General features: G+C 52.9%; 11 protein-coding genes across 11 annotated transcripts in view; 2 read left to right on the top strand and 9 right to left on the bottom strand.

Annotated features, from left to right (window-relative positions):
- The window catches only part of PHACADRAFT_134939 (uncharacterized protein), a 2,652-nt gene extending 1,714 nt beyond the window's left edge, over positions 1 to 938 (top strand). The window contains exons 4-5 of the mRNA XM_007390727.1: positions 257 to 619; positions 655 to 938. Coding sequence (XP_007390789.1) covers positions 257 to 619; positions 655 to 926 — 635 coding nt within the window. The 3' untranslated portion in view covers positions 927 to 938. The remainder of the gene's footprint in view (positions 1 to 256; positions 620 to 654) is intronic.
- Positions 939 to 2,379: 1,441 nt separating this feature from the next.
- Positions 2,380 to 5,336, bottom strand: PHACADRAFT_204535 (uncharacterized protein). The gene is made up of 5 exons (XM_007390726.1): positions 5,033 to 5,336; positions 4,639 to 4,970; positions 3,811 to 4,581; positions 3,675 to 3,758; positions 2,380 to 3,616 (listed from the first exon to the last, which is right to left on the bottom strand). Exons 1-5 carry the CDS (start codon positions 5,118 to 5,120, stop codon positions 3,536 to 3,538), a joined length of 1,356 nt encoding a protein of 451 aa, XP_007390788.1. The 5' UTR covers positions 5,121 to 5,336; the 3' UTR covers positions 2,380 to 3,535.
- A 690-nt stretch (positions 5,337 to 6,026) lies between these two features.
- PHACADRAFT_156607 (uncharacterized protein) lies at positions 6,027 to 6,968 on the bottom strand (the record flags this gene model as incomplete). Its single annotated transcript, XM_007390725.1, has 3 exons — positions 6,027 to 6,128; positions 6,168 to 6,487; positions 6,545 to 6,968. 3 exons carry the CDS (start codon positions 6,966 to 6,968, stop codon positions 6,027 to 6,029), a joined length of 846 nt encoding a protein of 281 aa, XP_007390787.1.
- Positions 6,969 to 7,134: 166 nt separating this feature from the next.
- On the bottom strand, positions 7,135 to 8,836 carry PHACADRAFT_111883 (uncharacterized protein). Its single transcript, XM_007390724.1, has 8 exons — positions 8,755 to 8,836; positions 8,592 to 8,703; positions 8,430 to 8,536; positions 8,079 to 8,376; positions 7,730 to 8,022; positions 7,646 to 7,679; positions 7,504 to 7,589; positions 7,135 to 7,447 (listed from the first exon to the last, which is right to left on the bottom strand). The coding sequence occupies exons 1-8, from the start codon at positions 8,820 to 8,822 to the stop codon at positions 7,417 to 7,419; spliced, it is 1,029 nt and encodes a 342-aa protein (XP_007390786.1). The 5' UTR covers positions 8,823 to 8,836; the 3' UTR covers positions 7,135 to 7,416.
- Positions 8,837 to 8,923: 87 nt separating this feature from the next.
- On the bottom strand, positions 8,924 to 11,129 carry PHACADRAFT_168806 (uncharacterized protein). The gene is made up of 11 exons (XM_007390723.1): positions 11,020 to 11,129; positions 10,901 to 10,965; positions 10,808 to 10,849; positions 10,677 to 10,752; positions 10,575 to 10,617; positions 10,090 to 10,520; positions 9,966 to 10,037; positions 9,810 to 9,911; positions 9,677 to 9,757; positions 9,379 to 9,629; positions 8,924 to 9,328 (listed from the first exon to the last, which is right to left on the bottom strand). The coding sequence occupies exons 1-11, from the start codon at positions 11,077 to 11,079 to the stop codon at positions 9,076 to 9,078; spliced, it is 1,476 nt and encodes a 491-aa protein (XP_007390785.1). The 5' UTR covers positions 11,080 to 11,129; the 3' UTR covers positions 8,924 to 9,075.
- Positions 11,130 to 11,460: 331 nt separating this feature from the next.
- Positions 11,461 to 12,599, bottom strand: PHACADRAFT_247913 (uncharacterized protein; the record flags this gene model as incomplete). Its single annotated transcript, XM_007390722.1, has 4 exons — positions 12,169 to 12,599; positions 11,910 to 12,114; positions 11,672 to 11,859; positions 11,461 to 11,618 (listed from the first exon to the last, which is right to left on the bottom strand). Coding segments are annotated over exons 1-3 (674 nt in total), but the record flags the coding sequence as incomplete, so codon positions are not given.
- Positions 12,600 to 12,829: 230 nt separating this feature from the next.
- PHACADRAFT_168804 (uncharacterized protein) lies at positions 12,830 to 14,472 on the bottom strand. The gene is made up of 4 exons (XM_007390721.1): positions 14,009 to 14,472; positions 13,881 to 13,953; positions 13,356 to 13,829; positions 12,830 to 13,306 (listed from the first exon to the last, which is right to left on the bottom strand). Exons 1-4 carry the CDS (start codon positions 14,453 to 14,455, stop codon positions 13,287 to 13,289), a joined length of 1,014 nt encoding a protein of 337 aa, XP_007390783.1. The 5' UTR covers positions 14,456 to 14,472; the 3' UTR covers positions 12,830 to 13,286.
- A 189-nt stretch (positions 14,473 to 14,661) lies between these two features.
- PHACADRAFT_247911 (uncharacterized protein) lies at positions 14,662 to 16,348 on the bottom strand. The gene is made up of 10 exons (XM_007390720.1): positions 16,191 to 16,348; positions 16,069 to 16,141; positions 15,987 to 16,010; positions 15,838 to 15,926; positions 15,744 to 15,786; positions 15,654 to 15,686; positions 15,380 to 15,601; positions 15,076 to 15,332; positions 14,860 to 15,022; positions 14,662 to 14,808 (listed from the first exon to the last, which is right to left on the bottom strand). Exons 1-10 carry the CDS (start codon positions 16,302 to 16,304, stop codon positions 14,765 to 14,767), a joined length of 1,062 nt encoding a protein of 353 aa, XP_007390782.1. The 5' UTR covers positions 16,305 to 16,348; the 3' UTR covers positions 14,662 to 14,764.
- Positions 16,349 to 16,699: 351 nt separating this feature from the next.
- On the top strand, positions 16,700 to 17,288 carry PHACADRAFT_82915 (uncharacterized protein; the record flags this gene model as incomplete). Its single annotated transcript, XM_007390719.1, has 2 exons — positions 16,700 to 16,914; positions 16,979 to 17,288. 2 exons carry the CDS (start codon positions 16,700 to 16,702, stop codon positions 17,286 to 17,288), a joined length of 525 nt encoding a protein of 174 aa, XP_007390781.1.
- Positions 17,289 to 17,333: 45 nt separating this feature from the next.
- On the bottom strand, positions 17,334 to 18,707 carry PHACADRAFT_204528 (uncharacterized protein; the record flags this gene model as incomplete). Its single annotated transcript, XM_007390718.1, has 2 exons — positions 18,288 to 18,707; positions 17,334 to 18,236 (listed from the first exon to the last, which is right to left on the bottom strand). Exons 1-2 carry the CDS (start codon positions 18,510 to 18,512, stop codon positions 17,334 to 17,336), a joined length of 1,128 nt encoding a protein of 375 aa, XP_007390780.1. The 5' UTR covers positions 18,513 to 18,707.
- The window catches only part of PHACADRAFT_247908 (uncharacterized protein), a 4,086-nt gene continuing 2,648 nt past the window's right edge, over positions 18,708 to 20,145 (bottom strand). The window contains exons 6-8 of the mRNA XM_007390717.1: positions 19,394 to 19,840; positions 18,996 to 19,338; positions 18,708 to 18,938 (exon numbers count right to left, since the gene is read on the bottom strand). Coding sequence (XP_007390779.1) covers positions 18,829 to 18,938; positions 18,996 to 19,338; positions 19,394 to 19,840 — 900 coding nt within the window. The 3' untranslated portion in view covers positions 18,708 to 18,828. The remainder of the gene's footprint in view (positions 18,939 to 18,995; positions 19,339 to 19,393; positions 19,841 to 20,145) is intronic.

Here is a 20,145-nt window from a genome sequence, read left to right as displayed (position 1 = left end):
ATCCGGAATGGTCCTTTGAGAAACCGCTTCATTTCATTGGTCATTCCGTGGCGAGTATATTCTCTCCTGTCACATCCCACATGTTACTTATAATTCGTTTCCACCAGGGTGGACCAACCATAACCAAACTGCAATGGTTGCTGGATATTGGATTCTTCGGGAGGTCGGAGACCCCAAACATGGTGCTATCCTTGGCGGCAAGTTAGTGTTTCGCTCCGATTTCAGGTATGAGCGTACTCATAACGGGGATCGCCAGTATCATCGCCATTTCGTGGCACACAGGTGGTATATACGCTCGGGGAACGCACGGATCAAGCTCCCCGTGTTCGTCCCTTCTCGATAGGATCACTACTTACGAAAGGCGTTCATATCGCGTCATATCTGTCGCCATATATGCCAACATTCCTCGACATGCACGCCGATGCTCGCTCGATGTCCTACATGACAACATCCTTCCGAAAATTTGTGATGTCATTGCGGCAAAGCGATTGGGGTGAAAGTCGAGACGCAGCTCCCTTTGATGTGACCTTCGAAGCTGCAGACTTGCGCGAAGCCAATTTTGAGGGTTTGCCTCATCCGCAAACATATTACAGGAGTTATGCTGCGCAGATGGTGCGGAGTTATCATTCCACTTTCTGTATGTATTCTGACTAGCTGCGAAGACGAATGCAGATACCGCTATTCATGGACACCATAAACCTTCCATTCGTTACGCACTACTCAACCTCCCCTTGTTTGCACTCTCTTCCATCATGGGCTCGTACAACTTTTCCGCCATTAAACCGTCTCCGTCCGTTGTCGCCTGCCACAACTCCTACAACGACTTCTATCGGTCACGGTGGCATGACTGCGGTGACCAGGCCATACGAGCCAACGACGGCATTGTCCCGATATTTTCTCAGTGGCATCCATTTAATTGCTCGTAAGTTAAAGGTTTGTTGGTATATGGCATTTCGATAATGATAGTTGTTCAGGGAAACAACATGCCGCCATTGGTCTCGGCCTCTCGTGGATCCTCGCGATTTCAGCACCCTTCCGAATCCAGCTCCTGGGCTCTGGGATGTGTTTGAGATTCCAGACGCCACTCACATCTCTCTCGTACCATTCTGGTTTGGGACCACACGCCAACACGCCTTCTGGGAGTCTGTCGGTCGATGGCTTCGGGCGATAGACAGGCGAATGGAGGCGGGCGGGATGTCTGTCGCGTGACCGGCGTGGCTCGCATCGCGAATTATAACCATATCAACGCAGAGTCATCCAGCTGTCTGTAAGTTGAGCTCTTGATCGTATCACTTAGTATATGCATTTCATTTCTCACCGAGTCCCAGATTCTGGAGGTGTTGTGCAGTGTGTGATGCGTCGACGTCGTGAGGTGACAGGCCCGCGGGAAGGAATATGCCCTCTGGTAGCCGTGAATATGGTAATAATAAGTAATACGCTATGTGCTTCATCGTCCCAGGTACGGCAGCTAGCTGGTTGGTCACTGCAGTCCCCGCGAGCCGTGCGGATTGCTGCGATATTGTTCGCTTGCAGACCGAAACCATTGATTGCCGCCGGCGCCCAATGAGCGCACTACAAATATGTGCGACCCGTCGCAACATCCGCCTAACTTATTCCTATGTCTACTGACAATCTCGAGGTCTATGTGATAGTGGACGACCAGAGTCCCCAAGTCACGTATAATGGCGAATGGTTCAGGAACGACACCGATGGCGCTTGGAACTCGACTCTGAGCGGAACCGAGACGGCAAAGTCTAGCGCTACTCTGCAATTTAATGGTGCGTAGTACAGCTGCCTTACATTTCCACATTGTATTCACTAACCGGTGGGATAGGGAACAGAGTTGCCGTGTATGGCGCCGTTCTATTTACAAAAGAGCAAGGGCCCCCACAATCTGTCTACGCACTCGACGACGGGACGCCGTCCTTGTGGATCCCTCCAGTGAACGCGAATAATACCTTCGATACCTTCTTTACATCTCCACTGCTGGCGGATGGAGACCATACACTCACAATTGAGCTGCTATCCAATGGCACACCCTTCTACCTCGACTACTTCTTGTTCAACGTCTCCGAGGCGACCATGACGTCTATGACTGCTGCTCCAGCGTCGATACGACCGACCATCATAACAACCATTATCCAAGCTCCTACAAACGTTGCAGACGCTTCACAAGGCGACGGATCATCTGTATCAGTGGGGCCTATCGTCGGCGGTGTTGTCGGCGGTGTGGCTCTGCTTATTGCTGCGTTTCTGGCGGTCTACTTCTGCTGGAAGCCTACACGTAGTAGGGCCTCATATCAATATCAAGCAACCTCCGCAGATGCTAGGGATACTTCAGGTGTGTAGATTCTCACTCCATGCGAATGTCTTGAGCTGAACGAGTGATGCAATCTAGATACAGAACCACTATTCCTGGGCTCTGGTGCGGCACCATCAGCCCGTAAATCGAATATGTCCGCGGTGTCTACGATAACGCCGTATCCCCCAACACCGCGTTCCGCCCGTTCTGCTTCATTATACTCCGTTCCGTCAGCGGCGTTGCGGTCCCCGAGCATATCTGTGTTGTCGCCGCCGCCGGATCTACACGGCACTATGGGCGGTCTGAGCGAACATTCCTCCTTCACAGAGTCATCACGCGCGAGCTCGGCAGTTGCGGGCCCCTCAGCGCTTGCGCTGGCGAGCACAGCGCCGCTCCGCATGACGCCCCGGCAGCGCAAGGCAGCAGAGGCAGGAATACACACACCACCTGCCGCGCCTGTACGCCAGCATAATGACTCGGGCTACCGCTTTGACACCGCGGGACCCTCGAGCTCTCAACCCTTGCCACACTCAGATCATTCGGAAGAGCCTCCACCAGCGTATTCAGAGTCGTGATCATCGCACGGCAGGTGTCTCAACAGTCACTGACACGCTGTTCTGTTATTTATCCTTGGCTTGTATCGTTACTTTCGTCATGCACCATCTACGTACCACACGTCATCTGTTGGGCACAATACCTCACGATGCCATCTCCACTATTTACGGGGTATAGGATATAGATTTGCATTTCATGTTCATATGATGCAGACGAATTACGTGCATGACGAAGGGCGAAGATGAAGGGCGCAAAGCAGACGGTAAAGCTATGCATAGGTAGCGAAGCGACAGCTACGGCCGAAAGTGCTGCGACGCGAAATCGAAGTGATAAGGGTATAGTAGATGCGAAGATGGTAATGGTATTAGAGAAGAATCTGCAAGATTTGGTATAGGAGGAATAGATGTTGTTTCTATGATGCAGGACTCAATGCGAAGATGGTCGAGCTCTTCAATGTGCAATGTGTACAAATGCGAAGTGGGAAAAGCGGTAGTTTGTTGAAAGCGTTCGGTAACAGTTGGTATTAAGGTATTCACAGTTCGGCTTGGGGTCGTGCAAGAAATGTCGTAAGCTCGTGAAGATCATAAGGCATAGTGACGCTGGACGGAAGGCGCATAGAGGCGACGGAACTTTAAGCCGACGCACTTCGAAGCACCGAGCGGGTCCGGTCGAAAGTTGCTATGGCTTTTTACCGGTGAACCACGAGAGACCTACGCTCCCGACACCGTTGATGTGCACCCTAGCATGCAAGCGACAAACCTGTGCGAACACCCTGTCAACAAACCGGGACACGACATGAGCAGCAACAAGGACATACCGTGTCAGCAACTTCGGATCGCCGGAAGTCTACATGTAAATCCCCGTTAGGCATACGGGTGATCTGGTTCAGTTCTCCAAACGACTAGAAGATGGGCGATGAATAAGAGGAACAGAAGCAGGTATATATGACCTACTTCACACCACATCCGGACGTGTTCGTATCGACGCTGGTCGCCAGGTTGAATGCCACTGATTACTAGCTTACGTTTTCTTCTCCGCTTTTGAGAAGAAAGGATGGCAGGTGCGGAGGATCCTGCAGAACCGCGTAGTGGGAGTGGTATCCTGACGGATCCTGATATCTGACGTTCGCGGGCGATAGTCTTAGTAGACTCTGGTGGATCATCCATGTGCGAGGCGTCCGTGGGCAAGGACCAAAGCGAAGGCGCTGGGTTGAAGATCATTGAGGGTGTACGCACGCGTTTACTTGGCCCAGACTGCGAGGTGGTCGCACTCTCGAGCGAAGTCCTGGTCTGGGCTGTTTCAGAGGAGCGGCTTAATGAAGATGAGGTGCTAAGTCGGGTATGAGAGAGGTCTTCCGCCATGCCGTCTGAGCCAGAATGGAAATGGCTTATGATGCCTGCAGGCCTGAACCTCCATGTCGAAGCGGATGGCGATGATGAAAGCTCTGAAACTTCGGACGTAGTATCACCCCTAGATCGCTGTGAGAATAGGGTAGTCGTGAAGCTAGGGGTGCGCGTATGTGACGCAGAACGCTGGAAGATAGAGGAGCGATTCGGGCTTGGTTCGCGCACGGTGACGGAGGTTGAAGTCGAGATCCGGCGATTTTGAGCGAGGTTCCGTGCAAAGTTTCGCAGGGGCTCTGGCGTGTTAAAGACGACAGTTCCCTGACGGTTCTTGCGTGGAGGAGGAGGCGAGGTTGAAAGGTCGACCACCGGCTGCATACGCTGCAGCGTGATTGCTGAGCAAGGCAGAACGCGTGACGGTCACAACATAACACATACCGGCGCGTTGTCAGATCGAAGCTGGTCGTCCCCCTCGAAGCCGTTGTCATGCATCACAGCATCCTCACCATCGAGCGAAGGGTGTTGCACAGTGACTTGCGGGGCTGCTTGCCACTCGTCGCGTTCTGAGGCGGCTTCGGAAATATCGCAGACGGTAACAGCGTCTAATGCGCTTTCCGCAGGTTCGCCGGCCGAATGGCGCTTCTGCTGGTCCTGCACCCAACGCTGGATACGGCTCGAACTACGACGGAGAGGACGAAAGGTGAAGCGCGGCGTGGCTATGGGGAGGCTGTCGGACGGCATGGTCGTTGCTGAGGAGGCTTGGGAGGCGTCTTAAGTTTGGATTGGATGAGCTACAAGGTTCCGTGCCATCAATTGGATGCATGCCGCTTACCTTCAGCTGTGGTGCTACGGCCTGTGACGCTAGGGTCACTAGACTTGAGTGGAGCGAGGGTTGTCGGATGTGATAGCGACGCAGCCATCCTGTGTATAGAGATGGGCCCGGGGGCCTGAGAGGCGGGTCGTGAAGGGTCGTTTCGGTCGTGCAAAGTCTTATTAGAGGAACTCTGGCAATTCAAGAGGCGGATATCATCTGCGGCAGTGACGGACAGCGGGGAAAACGGGAATTAGAAAGGAGGAACGGTATAAAACCTAGTCAAGGGGAGATTACGGTGAGAGGATGTTTTCAGAGGAGGAGAAGAAAAGAAAATATGATCCAGGTCGACGTTTCCCGGATATCCCCCGCCGGGAAACGTGTTGCGCTATGCCCGAATCAATAGATAATCCTGGCTACAACACACATTCCCACACCGCCATGTCCAATCACAGCCCGCCCTGCCCTCACAAGTATCCGTATGGTAGGTCGTCGCGCTTTGCCGACGTACAAAACACGACAGAAGTCACCGCCTCATGCCAGCCTTTCCAGTGCGCGGTCCTCCCATGACAGCCTCGTGCTCCTTGGCTACCCGTGCAGCAACAGATTCCATCGTTGTTCTCGTCATGACCCTGGGCATGACGCGCAAATTAACGCCTTCCATCCCTTCCATCTTATCGAACCTCCTCGGCCAGAGGAACGACGGGTGCTATTCATTTCAGACACCTCCGGAGCGCGCAAGATATCCAGAGAGTCAGATATCGACCGCTTTCCGTACCATACGACGGTCCCAGCGGGCAGGCAAGGTGCTGACCCACTATGTCCCGCAATCACACCAAAGACGGCCTAGAAAGCTGACTTGTTATAATACACGCGTGATTGCATATATAGGAATGAGGGTATACGTAACGCTACAATTGACCTAGGATGCAGGATAAGATCGGGCTATGCCAGCACAGCACGGTTAATGCTGCATACCTCTGTGTAGTATCTTGGCTGACAAGACTAGTCAGGGCTATGTCTCCTTGTCGCTCAGCGTCCGTACAATCTCCTCCGCAATCTTAGCAAACAGGGGCGCTGTTGACGTCTGCTGGTACTGCCGTAGCAATTCGAACGACTCGGTCTCGGTAGCACCATCCGATTCAGCCGCAGTCACAATCTCCGCGGCATCGAGGAGCGTCACCAGATCCGAGTCGACCGGGAGGCTACCGAGAAACTTGAGCCCTTCTCGCCGCGCCATCTCCTGCCCCCCGCCCGTGGAAAAGATGTTGCTGATCTCCCCACAGCACGGACAGACGTACCCACTCATATTCTCGATCAGGCCGAGAACTGGGAGCGAGACCGCGCGAGTGAAGGAGAGGCATTTCATGGCGTCAAGCAGCGCAACCGCCTGGGGTGTCGTCACAATGACTGCGGACAGGTGCGAGGCCACAGGGGCCATATGTTCCATTAACGAAATGTGCTCGTCCGAGGTGCCTAATGAGTTCTTAAGTCAGGGCAGATCTGGCGTATAAGAGAGCAGAGCGTGCGCACCTGGAGGTGTATCTATGACCAGGTAATCCAGCTCTCCCCAACGCACGTCGCTCAGAAACTGCCTGATCATGGCATTCTTCTTGGGCCCTCGCCAGACGACCGAGTCTTCTTTCTTCTTGAGCAAGAAGCCAACGCTCATGCATGCGAGGCGTGCCTCAGACCCATCGGCGTACACAGGGACCCACCCATCGCTACTCTGGTGCACGGGATGTCCATCCAAGCCCAGCATGCGCGGTATCGAAGGCCCAGTTAAATCCACGTCCAGGATGCCAATCTTAGCGGTTGGCGAAGAGCTTCGGAGGGAGAGAGCAAGTTGTGCTGAAATAGAGGATTTGCCGACTCCGCCCTTCCCAGAGCAGACAATGATGATGTGCTTGACATGCTGCAGGCGGCGTGCAACAGGTGTATCTGCCGTGGAGGCCATCATGAATGAGATTGAGCTACAAAGCGCACAGAACCTCGACAGAAGATGACAAACCTATATGGGTGTCCATTTGGTATTGCTTACGATGGCGCAAAGCGCGTTCCAGCCTTCACCCTGGGGTTAGGTCTTATTGTCACGCAGTATCCGTGTCACGCCACAATGACTTGTGAGAGCAATTATTGTATCGGGTACCGACTTTGTCGCACCCACACAAAGAAGAGAGCGGTGCTACGAGCGTACTGTCTAAAAAGCCACAAATCGCAGAGGCACATGGACCTAACGCGGATCCCATTGTGATTCTCGACAAGTTTCGAGCTTCCGAGTCAGCACAAGAAAGGATCGATTCAGCCGCGGCGCAGACCGTCATGCATTCATGATCGAACACGATGCACAACCAGGATCCTTATTCGAGCTCTCATGCATATGGCAGATATTCAATGCATAGACCTCATATCTTGAACAGCTCCGGCTTCAAGTTCCTATATATGTAAGCGGTTAGCTATGAGGAAATCGAAAAATCGTAGGGGTGACGCACATCTTACAGAGCCTCGCCATGAGCCCTCCGAGCTGAATGAGAGTGCTGACGCCCTCCAGGATGCGCATATGCGTGAAGCCGATCTCCTATGCAAGAAGATCAGATGTCAATTGGGGTCCATCTCCGGAATGGAAGCACGGACCTTGATATATTCAAGTTTCGTGTATTCTGGTATCCTAGATACGTCGTCAATGCATAAAGTATCTGCTGACGAACGGAGACGTACTCGTCGAACGTCTTCACGACGCGGAAAATCGTGACCACAATGTCCACGGCACTATAGCCATGATTCCAGAGTTCGTTAAGCTTCTCCATCGCATTTTCAACGTCTCCCTTCAAACACGACCGAATCATGGCTTGTACCACCACAGGGTGTGGCTGGTCGCAGACCTTGAAAACGTTGTCGGCTGACACGAAACCAAAGCCAGAGAATGTGGATTGCAGATTGTTGATAGCTTGTCGCATGTCACCTTCTGCAGTGAAGATGAGGGCTGTTAAGCCGTCATCGTTGTACTTCACCTGACGATTACAGGTGTGAGCTTCAAATAATCTTTCTGCAGGATAAACAAACGTACACCTTCCATCTCGCATATCTCAAGCAGCCGCCTCAGAACCTCTGCGTCTCTCAGTTTCGCATACCTCAATATGGCACAGCGACTCTGTATAGGTTCGATGATCTTGTTCGACATGTTGCATGCCAGAGCGAACCGCGTCGTATTCGCAAAGATCTCCATTGTTCTTCTTAGTGCCTGTTGAGCACCTGGAGTCATGCTATCCGCTTCGTCGAGGATGACTATCTTGTGACGGCCTGGTGGAAGCGTTACTTTCTTCTGTGCGAACGCCTTGACCTTGTTGCGGACCACGTCAATACCTCTGAAAGTGAGAGTAAGACACCTCAGAAGATAGGACATTTGGACTCAACGCACCGTTCATCTGAAGCATTTAACTCGAGGACTCCCTCCTTGTAGGCATCTCCCAGGAGCTGGTGAGCCAAGCAATGTATGCTCGTGGTTTTGCCAATGCCAGGTAGGCCCTACGCGTAAACACGTTGGTTGATCCTCATACAAACACAAGAGAGGGTTGCGCACTGAGAGAATAATATGCGGGCAATTCCCATCCCTCGCGACGACCTTCAGGCGTTCAATTGTCTCTGAGTTGCCGACAACGTCGTCCAGCGTTTTTGGTCTGTACTTCTCGACCCTGCGTGTGTGTCAGCAAAATTAAAATTTTCGGAACGTAGGACATGCATACCATGGGAGCTCGTACGGAAGGCTCGCTGCTGTTCCGTTAGCAGGAGCCTTTCCCTTGTCTGTGGACATCGTGGTCGATGTCTAACATCGAATGTGCGCGTCTAATGTTTAACGCGACGCGACGCGCGCCAGGCGCATATTCAATACCACGCTCGACTTGCGCTCATCGACCATCGTACGAAAACACTATATGTTAAAGATAAAGCATACAGAATACACCAGATATATGTATGGTATAAATCAGACTTTCATTGATATCTTACATTCCGGCTCTCTTCGATTGTCAGCAGAGCAATCCAGATGCATGCGGAACCCAAGCGGGCTAGCCGTCGACAGGGTCTGCGAATGGATCCTCGTCATCTAGTGGGCCTTGGTGGGTGTCATAGCGCACATCGACATCGTCGCTCGACGAGTTAGCATCGTAACCCCGAGAAGCCGAGGTCGAGGCGCGATGATGCGTTCCTTCGTCCGACGACTCGTAGTCGCTGAAGTCAGAAAGCGAGCCGCGGCGGTAAGAGTGGTCGTCGTCCTGATCGCGCTTGCTTGTAGGGCGAAGAGGTGGCGGAAGACTGCTACTGCTTAGAGATAAGCGCGATACTGGTGATACAGGTGGAAACAAACATACTTCTTCTCAGCACCAAGAGCTCCGAAGCTCAGATCTTGTAGGTCAGGGTGTACGTTGCGGCCGCGAGAGTAAGGGTCGTTGTCATCTGCCTTTCCTTTGCCACTCTGGCTGTACGTGCGACGAATTGAACGCTGGACCGCAGCTCGTTGCTTTTCTTGAAGCTTCTCGAGCTCTGAGTCTTGGATCTTCACGGCAGCCAGGTTATTCTGTACGTCTGTAACGTCCTTCTCAGATACTGTTGGTTTCGATAGCTAGGGGAAACGTCAGGGGCGCAAAGTTAGAGTCACGGTGGGCTCACAGTATCATAGGTCTCGAGCGCAGCGATGATACGGTCGTTTGTCTCGATGAGGGTACCGATCATATCTTCATTTTCCACAAGCTGATAATTTTGAATGAAAAATATATTGGAGATATGCCAGGATAGAACGCACCTGAACGTAGCGCACGATCTCTTTCCGAGCAAGCTTAGCCTTCTCCAGGCACTCTTGGACACGTTCATTTGTCGTCAAACTATCATGCTCGGTGTTGACAAGCTGTAGGACGAGCATTAAGACTTATCTTAAAACGGCTGCTGGCCCAAATCTTACCGTAATCGCATTAACGAGGTTATTGGCAGCGGTACTAGCGTTGGCGATGGCGGTCATGATTTGAGCCTTCTCCTGTGGTTCTTATGTTAGCAAAGGAACGAACTAGCTTAAAAAATGGATGTACCTCTTCAAAGTTAAACGGCTTTCTCTTGCCCTTTCCTTCTTTGCCCTGCTTTACTCGTCGCCGCTGCTCTTCCTCGATTTTCTTCAGACGTAATTTATCCGCCTCCCTCTGCTCTTTTGCCTTACGCTTAGCTTCCTTCCGTTCCTCCTCTTTGACCCGCCTTGCTTCGTGTGGATCAGGGAGTTCACTTCGCTCGAACGTGAAGTTGTTGTCTTCCAGAGAGGGCTTTACTGGCGGTGCGCGAGGAGCAGGACGAGCAGGCCTAACTTGACTGAAGAGATTCGCAACGAGCGACATCGAGGGGTCGTCTTTGAACTCGGCATTCCACGATGCAAGCACAGCAAGGAGCTTCTTCTTGACTTTGGGATCGGTGCCTGGATCGCTGCCAAGCATCTTTATGGCATCGGTAAGCTGACTGTCTGCGAACGACGCTGCGAAGAGGTTTTAAGACAGTGGACGAAGCTTCGTGGCCTAGCAATACGGACTTTGAAATTTGTGCCCCCCGTTCTCAACGAGGGCTTTGAGGATCTAAGGCGACGAGATATCAGAGAAGACAGTAGGCGATGTGGCGAAAGGAGAAGACACACCACCAGGGCCCTGTATTGCTGGTGAGTGTCCCCATGCTTCAGCTTCTTTCGAATTGCACGAGATGCTTCAGCAGGCCTAATGGCAGTAATCAGATGAGATCCTTTCAATTACAGCGCAACTCGCTGATTACCCAGTGGCCTGAATATTGATAGAATCGACGAGCTCCGGGATACTGAAGAGACAATCAAAGGGACGTATACAAGCACCATGCAGCGTTACATACCCGTCATAAGCCTCGTCTGCGGTGCCTGGTGCAGTCAGAAGCTCTACCCATTCTGTAATGGAGGACTAGCATAGTACGATTAGCGGCTGATTAGCACTAAGGTGACATCCAAATCGTACACGGGGTTTCTCGCGATTGAAGGCCGAATACGCCTGCTTGGCAAGGGTAATCGCGGACATGGTGAGGGTAGAGGCGAGAGAAGCGGGGAGGAAGAGGCACAAAGGGCCCGATTGAGAACAACTCCACCGGTGCACATGCCACTTCTGCTGTCCATGCCAGGGCCGAGAGCCGCAAGTGCGCTTATGCGCATGACGTACTTTGCAAACTGCGCTCGACACCAGAAATATGAACGTGCACGAAACTGCGAAAGCCAGTACACATCGAAGCCGGGGAACAGACGATGGACGTGATACGTGAATTGCCTACAGAGCTAGAAGAGGAGTAATGGAAAGTCGGCAGTATTGTATCTCGACTATCGTTTCCTCTCCACCCGCCACTTGTATTCTCGGGGCTTCCAAAGCTTCTCATCCACCTTCCTAGGCCGCCGTTCTTCGTCCTCATCATTTTCGTCCTCAACCTTCTCCACACCTTTCAGTTTCCTCGACGCCCCCTTCCCCATCAAAGCTTTCTGCATTTCCAGTTCACGCTCGGTATAGCGCAGAAGCCTGTCACGACTGAGGCGAGCCGCCAATTCTTCCAGTAACCTCGTTCTCTGCTCCTGAGACACTTTGATTAGCTAGGAAAGAGATAGCAATACTGACATGTGCTCACCGTGGCTTCTTCTTGCCTAATCTCCTCGGCAATAGCAGTCGAGCTCTCCGCATCAACCCTGCCTTTCCCCTTTCGCTTTTTTCTCTCCAGTCCCTCAAACGTCTTCCATCCCAAGCCCTTGTAGTCTTCCTCCACGTTCATGCTATCGTCGTTGAACTCCAGCTTTCCCGGTGGCGTATACGTTCGGCCTGGATGCCGGTAAATATTCTAGATTATGTTAAGCAGTGGAAATACAAACCTTCCTCTTCGTCCTCGGCAAAAACTATGTGTTTGCCCGTAGGCCTGCGTCGCTTGCGCTTCGGATCAGCGCCGCCGGCTATTATTCCAACGGACCTGAGGATTTCTAACTCCTCATCGTCAAGATCTTCGTCTTCGCCGTCAAGAATATCTGATTTGACGAGACCAGTGAATGCGGTAAGCTGAGCCTTTATTTTGTCTATTTTCTACGTCGTAGTTTTAAGCATTACACAAAATGCGACATTTGGTCAGTCACGTACTTTTTGATTTGAGAGGCGCATTGTCCGTATATAGTTCTCGTCCTGGGACTTGAGAACCTTTACAACGTCCGTAGGCAGAGCCTCGTTTCCTCTGCCCTGGATATGTACACCTTCCCGCGTCCTCTGCCTGATCATCCCGAAGTAGAACTCATCCTTGTTCCTATCCGCTGCCTTCTGCCTGAGCCTTGTGAGTCTGTCTTGCTTCGAGTGGTAATCTCGCGCTCGCAAGACATAGTCCTTGTGTTTCTCGAGGACGCCGAGTTTTGCGCGGTGAGCGAGCTGACCACGCTCCTTGTGATTTCGGCGGTGGAGCGAATTCCGAAGAGATGACATCCCGGCCAATTTAATACTCTTGAGCTACCTAGGAGATCACCTCGTCTTTGTGCAGAAAAAGAGATACAGACTCAGGGCGCAGGTGGAGGAGGGAGCGAGGGCAAAATGAGGGACATGGAAGCGCCTAAAACCAAACCTTCGATCGACGCCACGACGTCGTCGTGAGATTATTTAGGAGTTTTTTGATTGTATAACACTCGAATTACTCCTCGTGATTTTATCGCCGTGTCCAGTGGGTAAAAGGCGCGAACTGGCGCAGTTAGAATGCTTCACTCATTGATTGGGCTTACAAGTCGCGAGCAGTGAGAAATTTCTCATGGCTTCTGACAAGTCTGTCTGTTAAAGCACAGAGAAATCAATACTATCGTACGCGACGTTGCCACGCGTAGGCTGCAAAAGTCACTTGTCGCACTTGAATCTTCCTCGTCTTCAAAGCCATTCGTTACTGCACGAAAGCGGCAACTGTAAGGTATGGTCGTCCAGAACCGCCAGGGGCTCGGGATTTCGCAGACAGCATAGAGCCTCAAATGCGCGTGCCGGAACGACACAAGCGCTTAGAGAGGACAGGTATGAGTGGTGTCCCGTCCTGTACTAGACATTCATGGATATAGCACAGAAGTAGTGAGCTGGAAAAGCGAAAGGCTAATCGAGGTACATGGTCTATCGAGTCCCGCTCAGCCCAAGGCAGGTCTCGCGCTAAACTCGTAGAACTGGAAGGTGGCTGGAGGACTTACACATGTTGGCAGAGTGTGACTGTGGGGATGTAATAATGGGCAAGGTCACGGCTACCCCCCGTTAACTACCCCTGTGTACAAGTCAGCTCTCTGAGGTAAAAGGAACAAGAAACGGCTCACCGCCACCCATAGGGCTCTCCAGATACAAGCGGATTAAGATGCTCTCCAGCGCCGCAACGGACGGTGCTGGGTATTCAAAATTGCGTGCATTATCCCGTATTCCCTGAAATAGCACGCTCATCCGGTCCCACCGCTCCTGAGCGAGGGGTTGCGGCGGCGGGGGTGGGGGTGGGGCAAGAGGCTGCGGTGGCGGCTGCTGATGGTGGTGCATCATTGGTATGGCCGCTTGGAAGGTCTGCATAGTAGGGCCAGGGTTTGACGGAGGTATACCGGCTTGCTGAGATGGCGGGTTCGAGGGACCCGCGGTAGGCGAACGGCCTGCTTCGTCCGGAGGTGGTGACTTGGATGCCTCGCTCGATTCCCTTGCCGCGCGACTTCTAGCTCGTGATTGCTGCTGGTCGGCTTGGAGCTTACGCCCGCGCTTTGTGAACGGGAGGTTCGCCATGCCTATTTCGTGTGAATGCTCGGACATGTCTGAAGCTGTCGGTGAGGTGAAGACGTATCTCTGGTAGTACAAGTACTCACAACAGACGCGGACTTCATCCGTATCGAAATATGTTTTATAGCTAATGGAGGCGGGACATCCTGTTCCCTCAAGCTTCCTTGCAACACCGAATGAGATCAGTGCAACTGGGCACAAGGCCAGGACGCACCTTACGACTAGGAACCTTGCGCACTCTGTCAGGATATTTCTTCACGTATTTTTTCCGCCCGCTACGCGTATGACGTGCGCACACGAGTTTGGTATGGTCCTTGAAGCGAGGGGGCACCGCTTTCGAACCATGCGTGTCTCCTTTTACGAACTCGATCATCTTCTCCTCCTCTTCCTTCCGTCTCCACTCTTGAAACGCCTCCATAGTCTCGAATACCAACGTGTAACCATCATCAGCGTCGCCTGAACCGTACGGTCCTTTCTTCATGCCGTTCTGTACGCGTTGAATCTGAATGGTTGGGCCGCCATTATTCAGAATCGGCTGCGAGGAGAGAGATGTCTGCGGTTGGACAAGTGCCTGCGAAAGAGACGACTGCGAATGCTGATTTGTGACTGTATGTGCCGTCTGCGGGGTGAGAGGGTGAAGCCTGAAGTGCTGAAAGCTCATGGTAGGAGCCTAGACGCTGGAATACCGCAGCCGCTGTAGCGGCGGGAAGTCACCATCCGGTGTTACCTGGCGTCACTCCAGTCTTGGTCACAAATTCGCTGTCACGTCCAGGCCCAGGCATAGAACGATGGACAAGCAAATGCCACAGGTGTAAGCACCATACAGCGTATGGTCTTCCGACCGACACAATTTTGCATCTCCCAAAATACAAGCGTCCAACTAGTAGTGATGGCGATTAAAGCACTGCTAACATAGCTGTAGTCTATAACTTGAATGTCCGAGTCCTCCAGATAGTCCAAAGCCAGTACGCTAAGAAATGCTCATAGCCCCAATAATCACGGATAAAGCGAAACCTAGTAGCCCTATCAGCTGACCTTGGACAAACCGCAAGCTGACTGCCGCACCAATACTAGTGGAAGTTGTGCTAACAGTGCCTGCACTTCCGGATGCCGAGCTAGTCTGAGACCCTTGGGGGATAGGTGTAGCTATGGGTGTAGTCGGGTTGTATGATACGCCATTCGCAGAGGCGGCTACTTGGAAGACTGATCCGTTACCGTACTCATAAAACTGGGACGATCGGGTCAGCGATACGCTAGTCATCACGAGATGGTAGGACTCACGTCCACAAGCATGAAATTCGGCGAGCGATTGTAGTCGGACACGCATAGTTGAACCTGCTCTCCCAGAGAGTTCGACCCACTGACAGCATTGGTAGCGTTTGCTTCCTCGACAAACGGAGCGGCAAAGCCCAAGATAACTTGATCAAGAAAATGGTTGATCAGGAACATTTGGGTGGTGGGGTCACCACTCGTGCGGTTGACACTGCAATCGAACGTAGTTGTCACATCGAAAGGAGTCTCAAAAACGTTGGAGAATTCTGTGATGGGATAAGTACAAGCAGCTATAGAGACTTCGCCAGCGTACCATCAATGAGGTATGGCACTTCCGCGAAATTCGCGGTAGTAGAGAGGAACGTGACAAGACGTGTTCCCGCATCGATCAAGGTTCCCAATGTAGGCCAACCGGTTGCTGGCATCGATGCAGCCGGCGGGTTGTAGGATAAGGTGTCAACGCCAGCGGACTTGTACACCTGGTCAAAAAGCGACGGGTCGAGATTGTCCGAGTTGACGATGAGCATGGTCACCACTGCGGAGCCGTATGAGGAACGTCCGTGACTATAACGAGAACATGCACCGACCGTCGTTAGGGTTGCCGTCCATCCATGTTTTCACTAGTGCATCGGTGAGTGGGCATGCGTAAGATAGTGGACCGATAGCGGCGGCATTACCTTGACTCAAATAGTTGTCTAACGTGCCGCCGTTGAGCAAATCCTATTATCTTCGGTTATGCGTTAATCTGTATGGCAGCATGACAGGACGTACGCAGCTCGTATGACAAAGTTGAATATCGCTGGAGAGGTTATGAGCTTGGACTTGCAGTAGTCGTATACCATCCGTCAGTTGCTGAGTTACTGCAAAGAGAAGATGAGACCTGACGACCCTGCGGATGGCTCGGATATTGAGGAGCGCACCATTATAATCCTGATTCGCCGCCACTATCCAGGAGTCAAGCCATTAGCGCAGGGCAATCCTCTCCAATATTGTTGCGCTTACAATTGTTGATGCCGACGGCGTAGGAGTCGTGCGCACCGACGAATGTAATGTTACCATAGGATCGGTTACAAAGCTGAAGACCGTGAGTAAGTGTAGCGCAGCTCGGGAGCGGATAGACTCACATCAGGAGAGCCGTTGCATGTGGTAGCACGAGACTGGAGGTTAACAGATAACGCGAGAGATCCCGGGACCAGCAGAGAGAGGACGGCCGGCGTCAGAGTCGAAGAGAGACGCATCCTTGGAGGATATCGATGAGAGAGAGAGAGAGAGGGTAGTGAAGTGCCCCGCAGTCAATGCGGGTTGGGCAACTAGTGTTAATTATTTAAGAAAGGAGGGCAGTGTCGGAGACCGATGAGTAACAAGGGGAGGCTGCCGCGCAGCCGTCTGAGGGGACCAGCCGAGAGGCACGCGCTTACTAGTCGGGCGACCGCCACGTGGTAAAGTATATCCCCCGCCGCAAGCCGCCGCCGCGACACCGTGGACCGCACACATAAATTGTCGCAACTGCTCCTCTAGACGTTGATTCTGTCATCCAGATAGTTTGGGAGGACACGCTCATGGCGGACATCCTTCGACCGGTCTTCGCTGGTTGCAACCTGGTGCTGGAACATGTATGGCACACTAGTACTGGATGTCTTTCGCGAATATTCACCCACGCTCCCAACAGACAAATGTCGTCGTTACAGGCCTTACCGCCGCTGTAATCCTATATACACGCTCCGCTGGCATAGCGTATTTCGCGCTAGGAGCGGTCGTGTGTTCCAGAACAGTAAAAGCGATAAAGAGGTTCATTCGCCAGCCGCGTCCCTTACACTCTTCTTCAGACCACCGGAAGAAATCGTACGGGTGAGTGCTGGCGACCTACTACTTCCCCGGCACCATCGTTGCTAAAGCCGGAGTCTTGTATCAGTATGCCGAGCACACATTCGGCCGTCATAACGTATTACGCAGCCTATACCGTCTTGGCTTCGGCGTATTTGCCAATTCATCCGACAGTCCCCGAGACACCCTGGACGCGAATCGTGATTCCCTTCGTTGTTGTTCCATGGGCGACGACAATAGCACTCTCCCGCATTTGGCTTGGGCACCATACCGTTCCACAGGTGCTCGCAGGTTGCGTCCATGGTGTCCTCTTCACCTATATGTGGTATTCCATTTGGCTTCGAGGAGCCAATGACTATGGTCAATACCTTGAACAGACGTACTTCACTCGACCATAATGATCTGTACCGGTCCCGTTGATAATGCTAAATAAAACGAAAACTTCATAGGCCATGCCCTAGCAACGGCCCAAACATAGACTGGCTCAAGTCATCTTCCTCCTCTCCCGCCCCGAGCAAGTACCGCACTCCATCCATAACTACCTTCCTGACTATTTCTTTGTCTCCCCACGTCGGGGTCCTTGGCGTCCACGCTACAGTGTGCGCTCCGAAATGCGTTAGCGTAAGCCCCGCAACTCGCGCCATAACTTCTTGCCGAGTTCCCTCTCGGTATGCGGTCAAGAAAGTCGTCAAGAGCACTGATGCTGACGCTTCGCAACGCGGATAGAAGCTGCGTGCCAGATGCACCTCTGCGAAGAACTGTCCGATGTCGAACCCGGGCAAGCTGGGCTTCGACAGTTCCCAGTCGAGTATGTAGATGCGCTCGACTCCAATCTCATCTCCTTCGCCCCCCAGTTTCACCATCACGTTCCCAGGCCAGAAGTCCCCGTGCACCACGGTCTCGCGCGCGCTGCGCATTGCGTCAGCGGTAGTGTCGGCTACCTCCGTGAGGACCTTCAGCTGGTCCTCGGGTACCTCGAGCGGTGGGTCACGGAGAGCTGGAAGATCGTGCGGCGCTGAGAGCGTCGAAACAATCCTGCCATACGTGGCCCATGCGGAGAGCGTCCGCGCCTGCAGGTTCCCGTCGAAGAAGTCGAGCACCTGACCGTCCCTGCCCCAAACGTGCACCTGTGCCAGGAACGTGCCGAGCGCAGACCCTATGGTACGCGCCGAGGAGACCGCGAGAGCTCCGTCTTGGAGAAGCAGCGCCTTCAGGGTGAGGGTACCGCCATCCTCCATGATGATCACGTTTGCGTCCTCGTCGAAGACGTAAATTTCGGGTGTCGTAACGAGCGAGGTCGCTGGAAGGACTGCCCTGACGCGTCGCATGGCCTCGACATCGTATCTCTGTCCGAAAGGTTAGATGACGCTGCGACCGAGCTCAATACTACAATTCACCTGTCGATCCAGCGCGAGTGGGAACGTCTTATCCGCCGGCAGCCAAGCTTTCCCATGTTTGAGGACAGCTGTCTCTCGACCGAGGTACGGCTCGGCGAGACGAAGGCGATAGGTGTAGTTGCCGGAGCCGCCTGAGAGCACGGTCACGTTCGTGCTCGCAAAGGGGGTTCGAGCGACGTAGCTGTGGACACCGTTCACGGTTGCGAGATCTTCTGAGTTCAGCATGGGTGTTCAGCTTCTGACCTTGTGCTCAGCAGAGCGCGGTTATATGTGACAGCAAGAGTCAATGCGGCTCTCGGTACCGCGCTGACTAGGTTAGAGGATATTGACATCGACGACGGTTCCGAGGTGTCCATCAGACATGAATGCTTTCCTCTGTGCCTGCCATAGGCGGAATGACCACTCATTCAGACGAGTTCAGGAGATAGAGAGAAATGAGAAAATGTAATTTAAGGCAGAATACAAATTGCAGCGAGCTAGCGGAGGAAAGACAGCGAATGATACATGACACTGATGAACAGGCTTGCAATTGTACACTTCCTTAAAGCTTGTCGTAGTAGGTATCGAGGGGAGGAATATCAGGCTTGAGACCCTTGCGGATACGGATGTTCTTGACGATTTCCTCGAGCTTAGAGCCCTTGTCGAGAGGAGCTGGTAAAAGGGGGTCAGACATATAGATTCAACGACATTGTTGTATAGGGTACTCACATCCGTTCATCAAATCCCAGTGGTCAAACACCGACTGAGGGAACGCCTGGCCAGACGTAGCAGCACGGAGTTCGCCGTTGAAGCCGAACGACTCGCCGACGGGGAGGTAGGCCTTGACAGTGAACATGGGAGTTCCGGGACGCTGCTCTTCGCTGAAGACTTGTCCACGGCGCTTGTTGAGGACGGAGTAGATACCACCGATGGCGTTCTCCGGGCATTGAATCTCAACGAGATAAATGGGCTCTTGGAGACAGGGATCGGCGAGCAAGCAAGCGGCGTAGCAGACACGACGGCAGGTGGGGATGATCTGTCCTCCACCACGGTGGATGGCGTCGGTGTGGAGCTAGAGGACAGCGAGTTAGCACCGAAACAGCTCATTTATAAGAATATGAACATACAGTAACATCGAGGACGTTGAAGCGGATACCACGCATGTTCTCCTCGCACAAAACACCCTCCTTAGTCGCCCACTGCAAGGCAGCCACGCAAGAATCCTTGATCTCGTTCAAGTACTGAACTCCCTTGGTGACATCGACGAGAAGGTTAGGTCCGGTGGTGTCGGGACCGAAGCACCAAATCTTCCTGGCGTCAGTGACGTCCCAGCCAAACTCATCGGCGAGCAAGCGAGCACGGAGCTTGTAATCGTCACGAGAACTGATCTTGCCAGACTCAATGGCGAGGGTAAGCTCCTCCTCGATAGGCAAGGCCTTGAGGTAGAGACGGTTGTGCTTGTTCTGCGATTTCGACAGAGCAACAATGGAGGACTCGGCCCTGACGGTCTCACGGTAAGGGACGACGGGGTCAGAAATCTTGAGGGGGACACCAGCGTGGTCCTCTTGGAGATCCTACGGCGCGAAATTAATGCACTGTAAGCGTGCCGACAAGATAAACCAGACCAACCTTCAAGCAAATCTCCAAGTGGAGCTCACCAGCACCAGCGACGATGTGTTCACCAGACTCGGAAATCCAAGCCTGGACGCAAGGGTCAGACTTGGAAAGACGCTTGAGACCCTCAACGAGCTTGGGGAGATCAGCAGCGTTCTTGACCTCGACGGCGACCTGAACGACGGGGGAGACGGAGAACCTCATAACCTTCATGTTGTGGGCGGTCTCCAAGGAGGTGAGGGTACCACTCTTGAGCAGGAACTGA

Source organism: Phanerochaete carnosa (assembly GCF_000300595.1).
Source record: "Phanerochaete carnosa HHB-10118-sp unplaced genomic scaffold PHACAscaffold_1, whole genome shotgun sequence".
Classification (NCBI taxonomy): Eukaryota; Fungi; Basidiomycota; class Agaricomycetes; order Polyporales; family Phanerochaetaceae; genus Phanerochaete; species Phanerochaete carnosa.
Note: the sequence above shows the minus strand (reverse complement) of the source record. Positions and strands in the feature narration are given on the sequence as shown.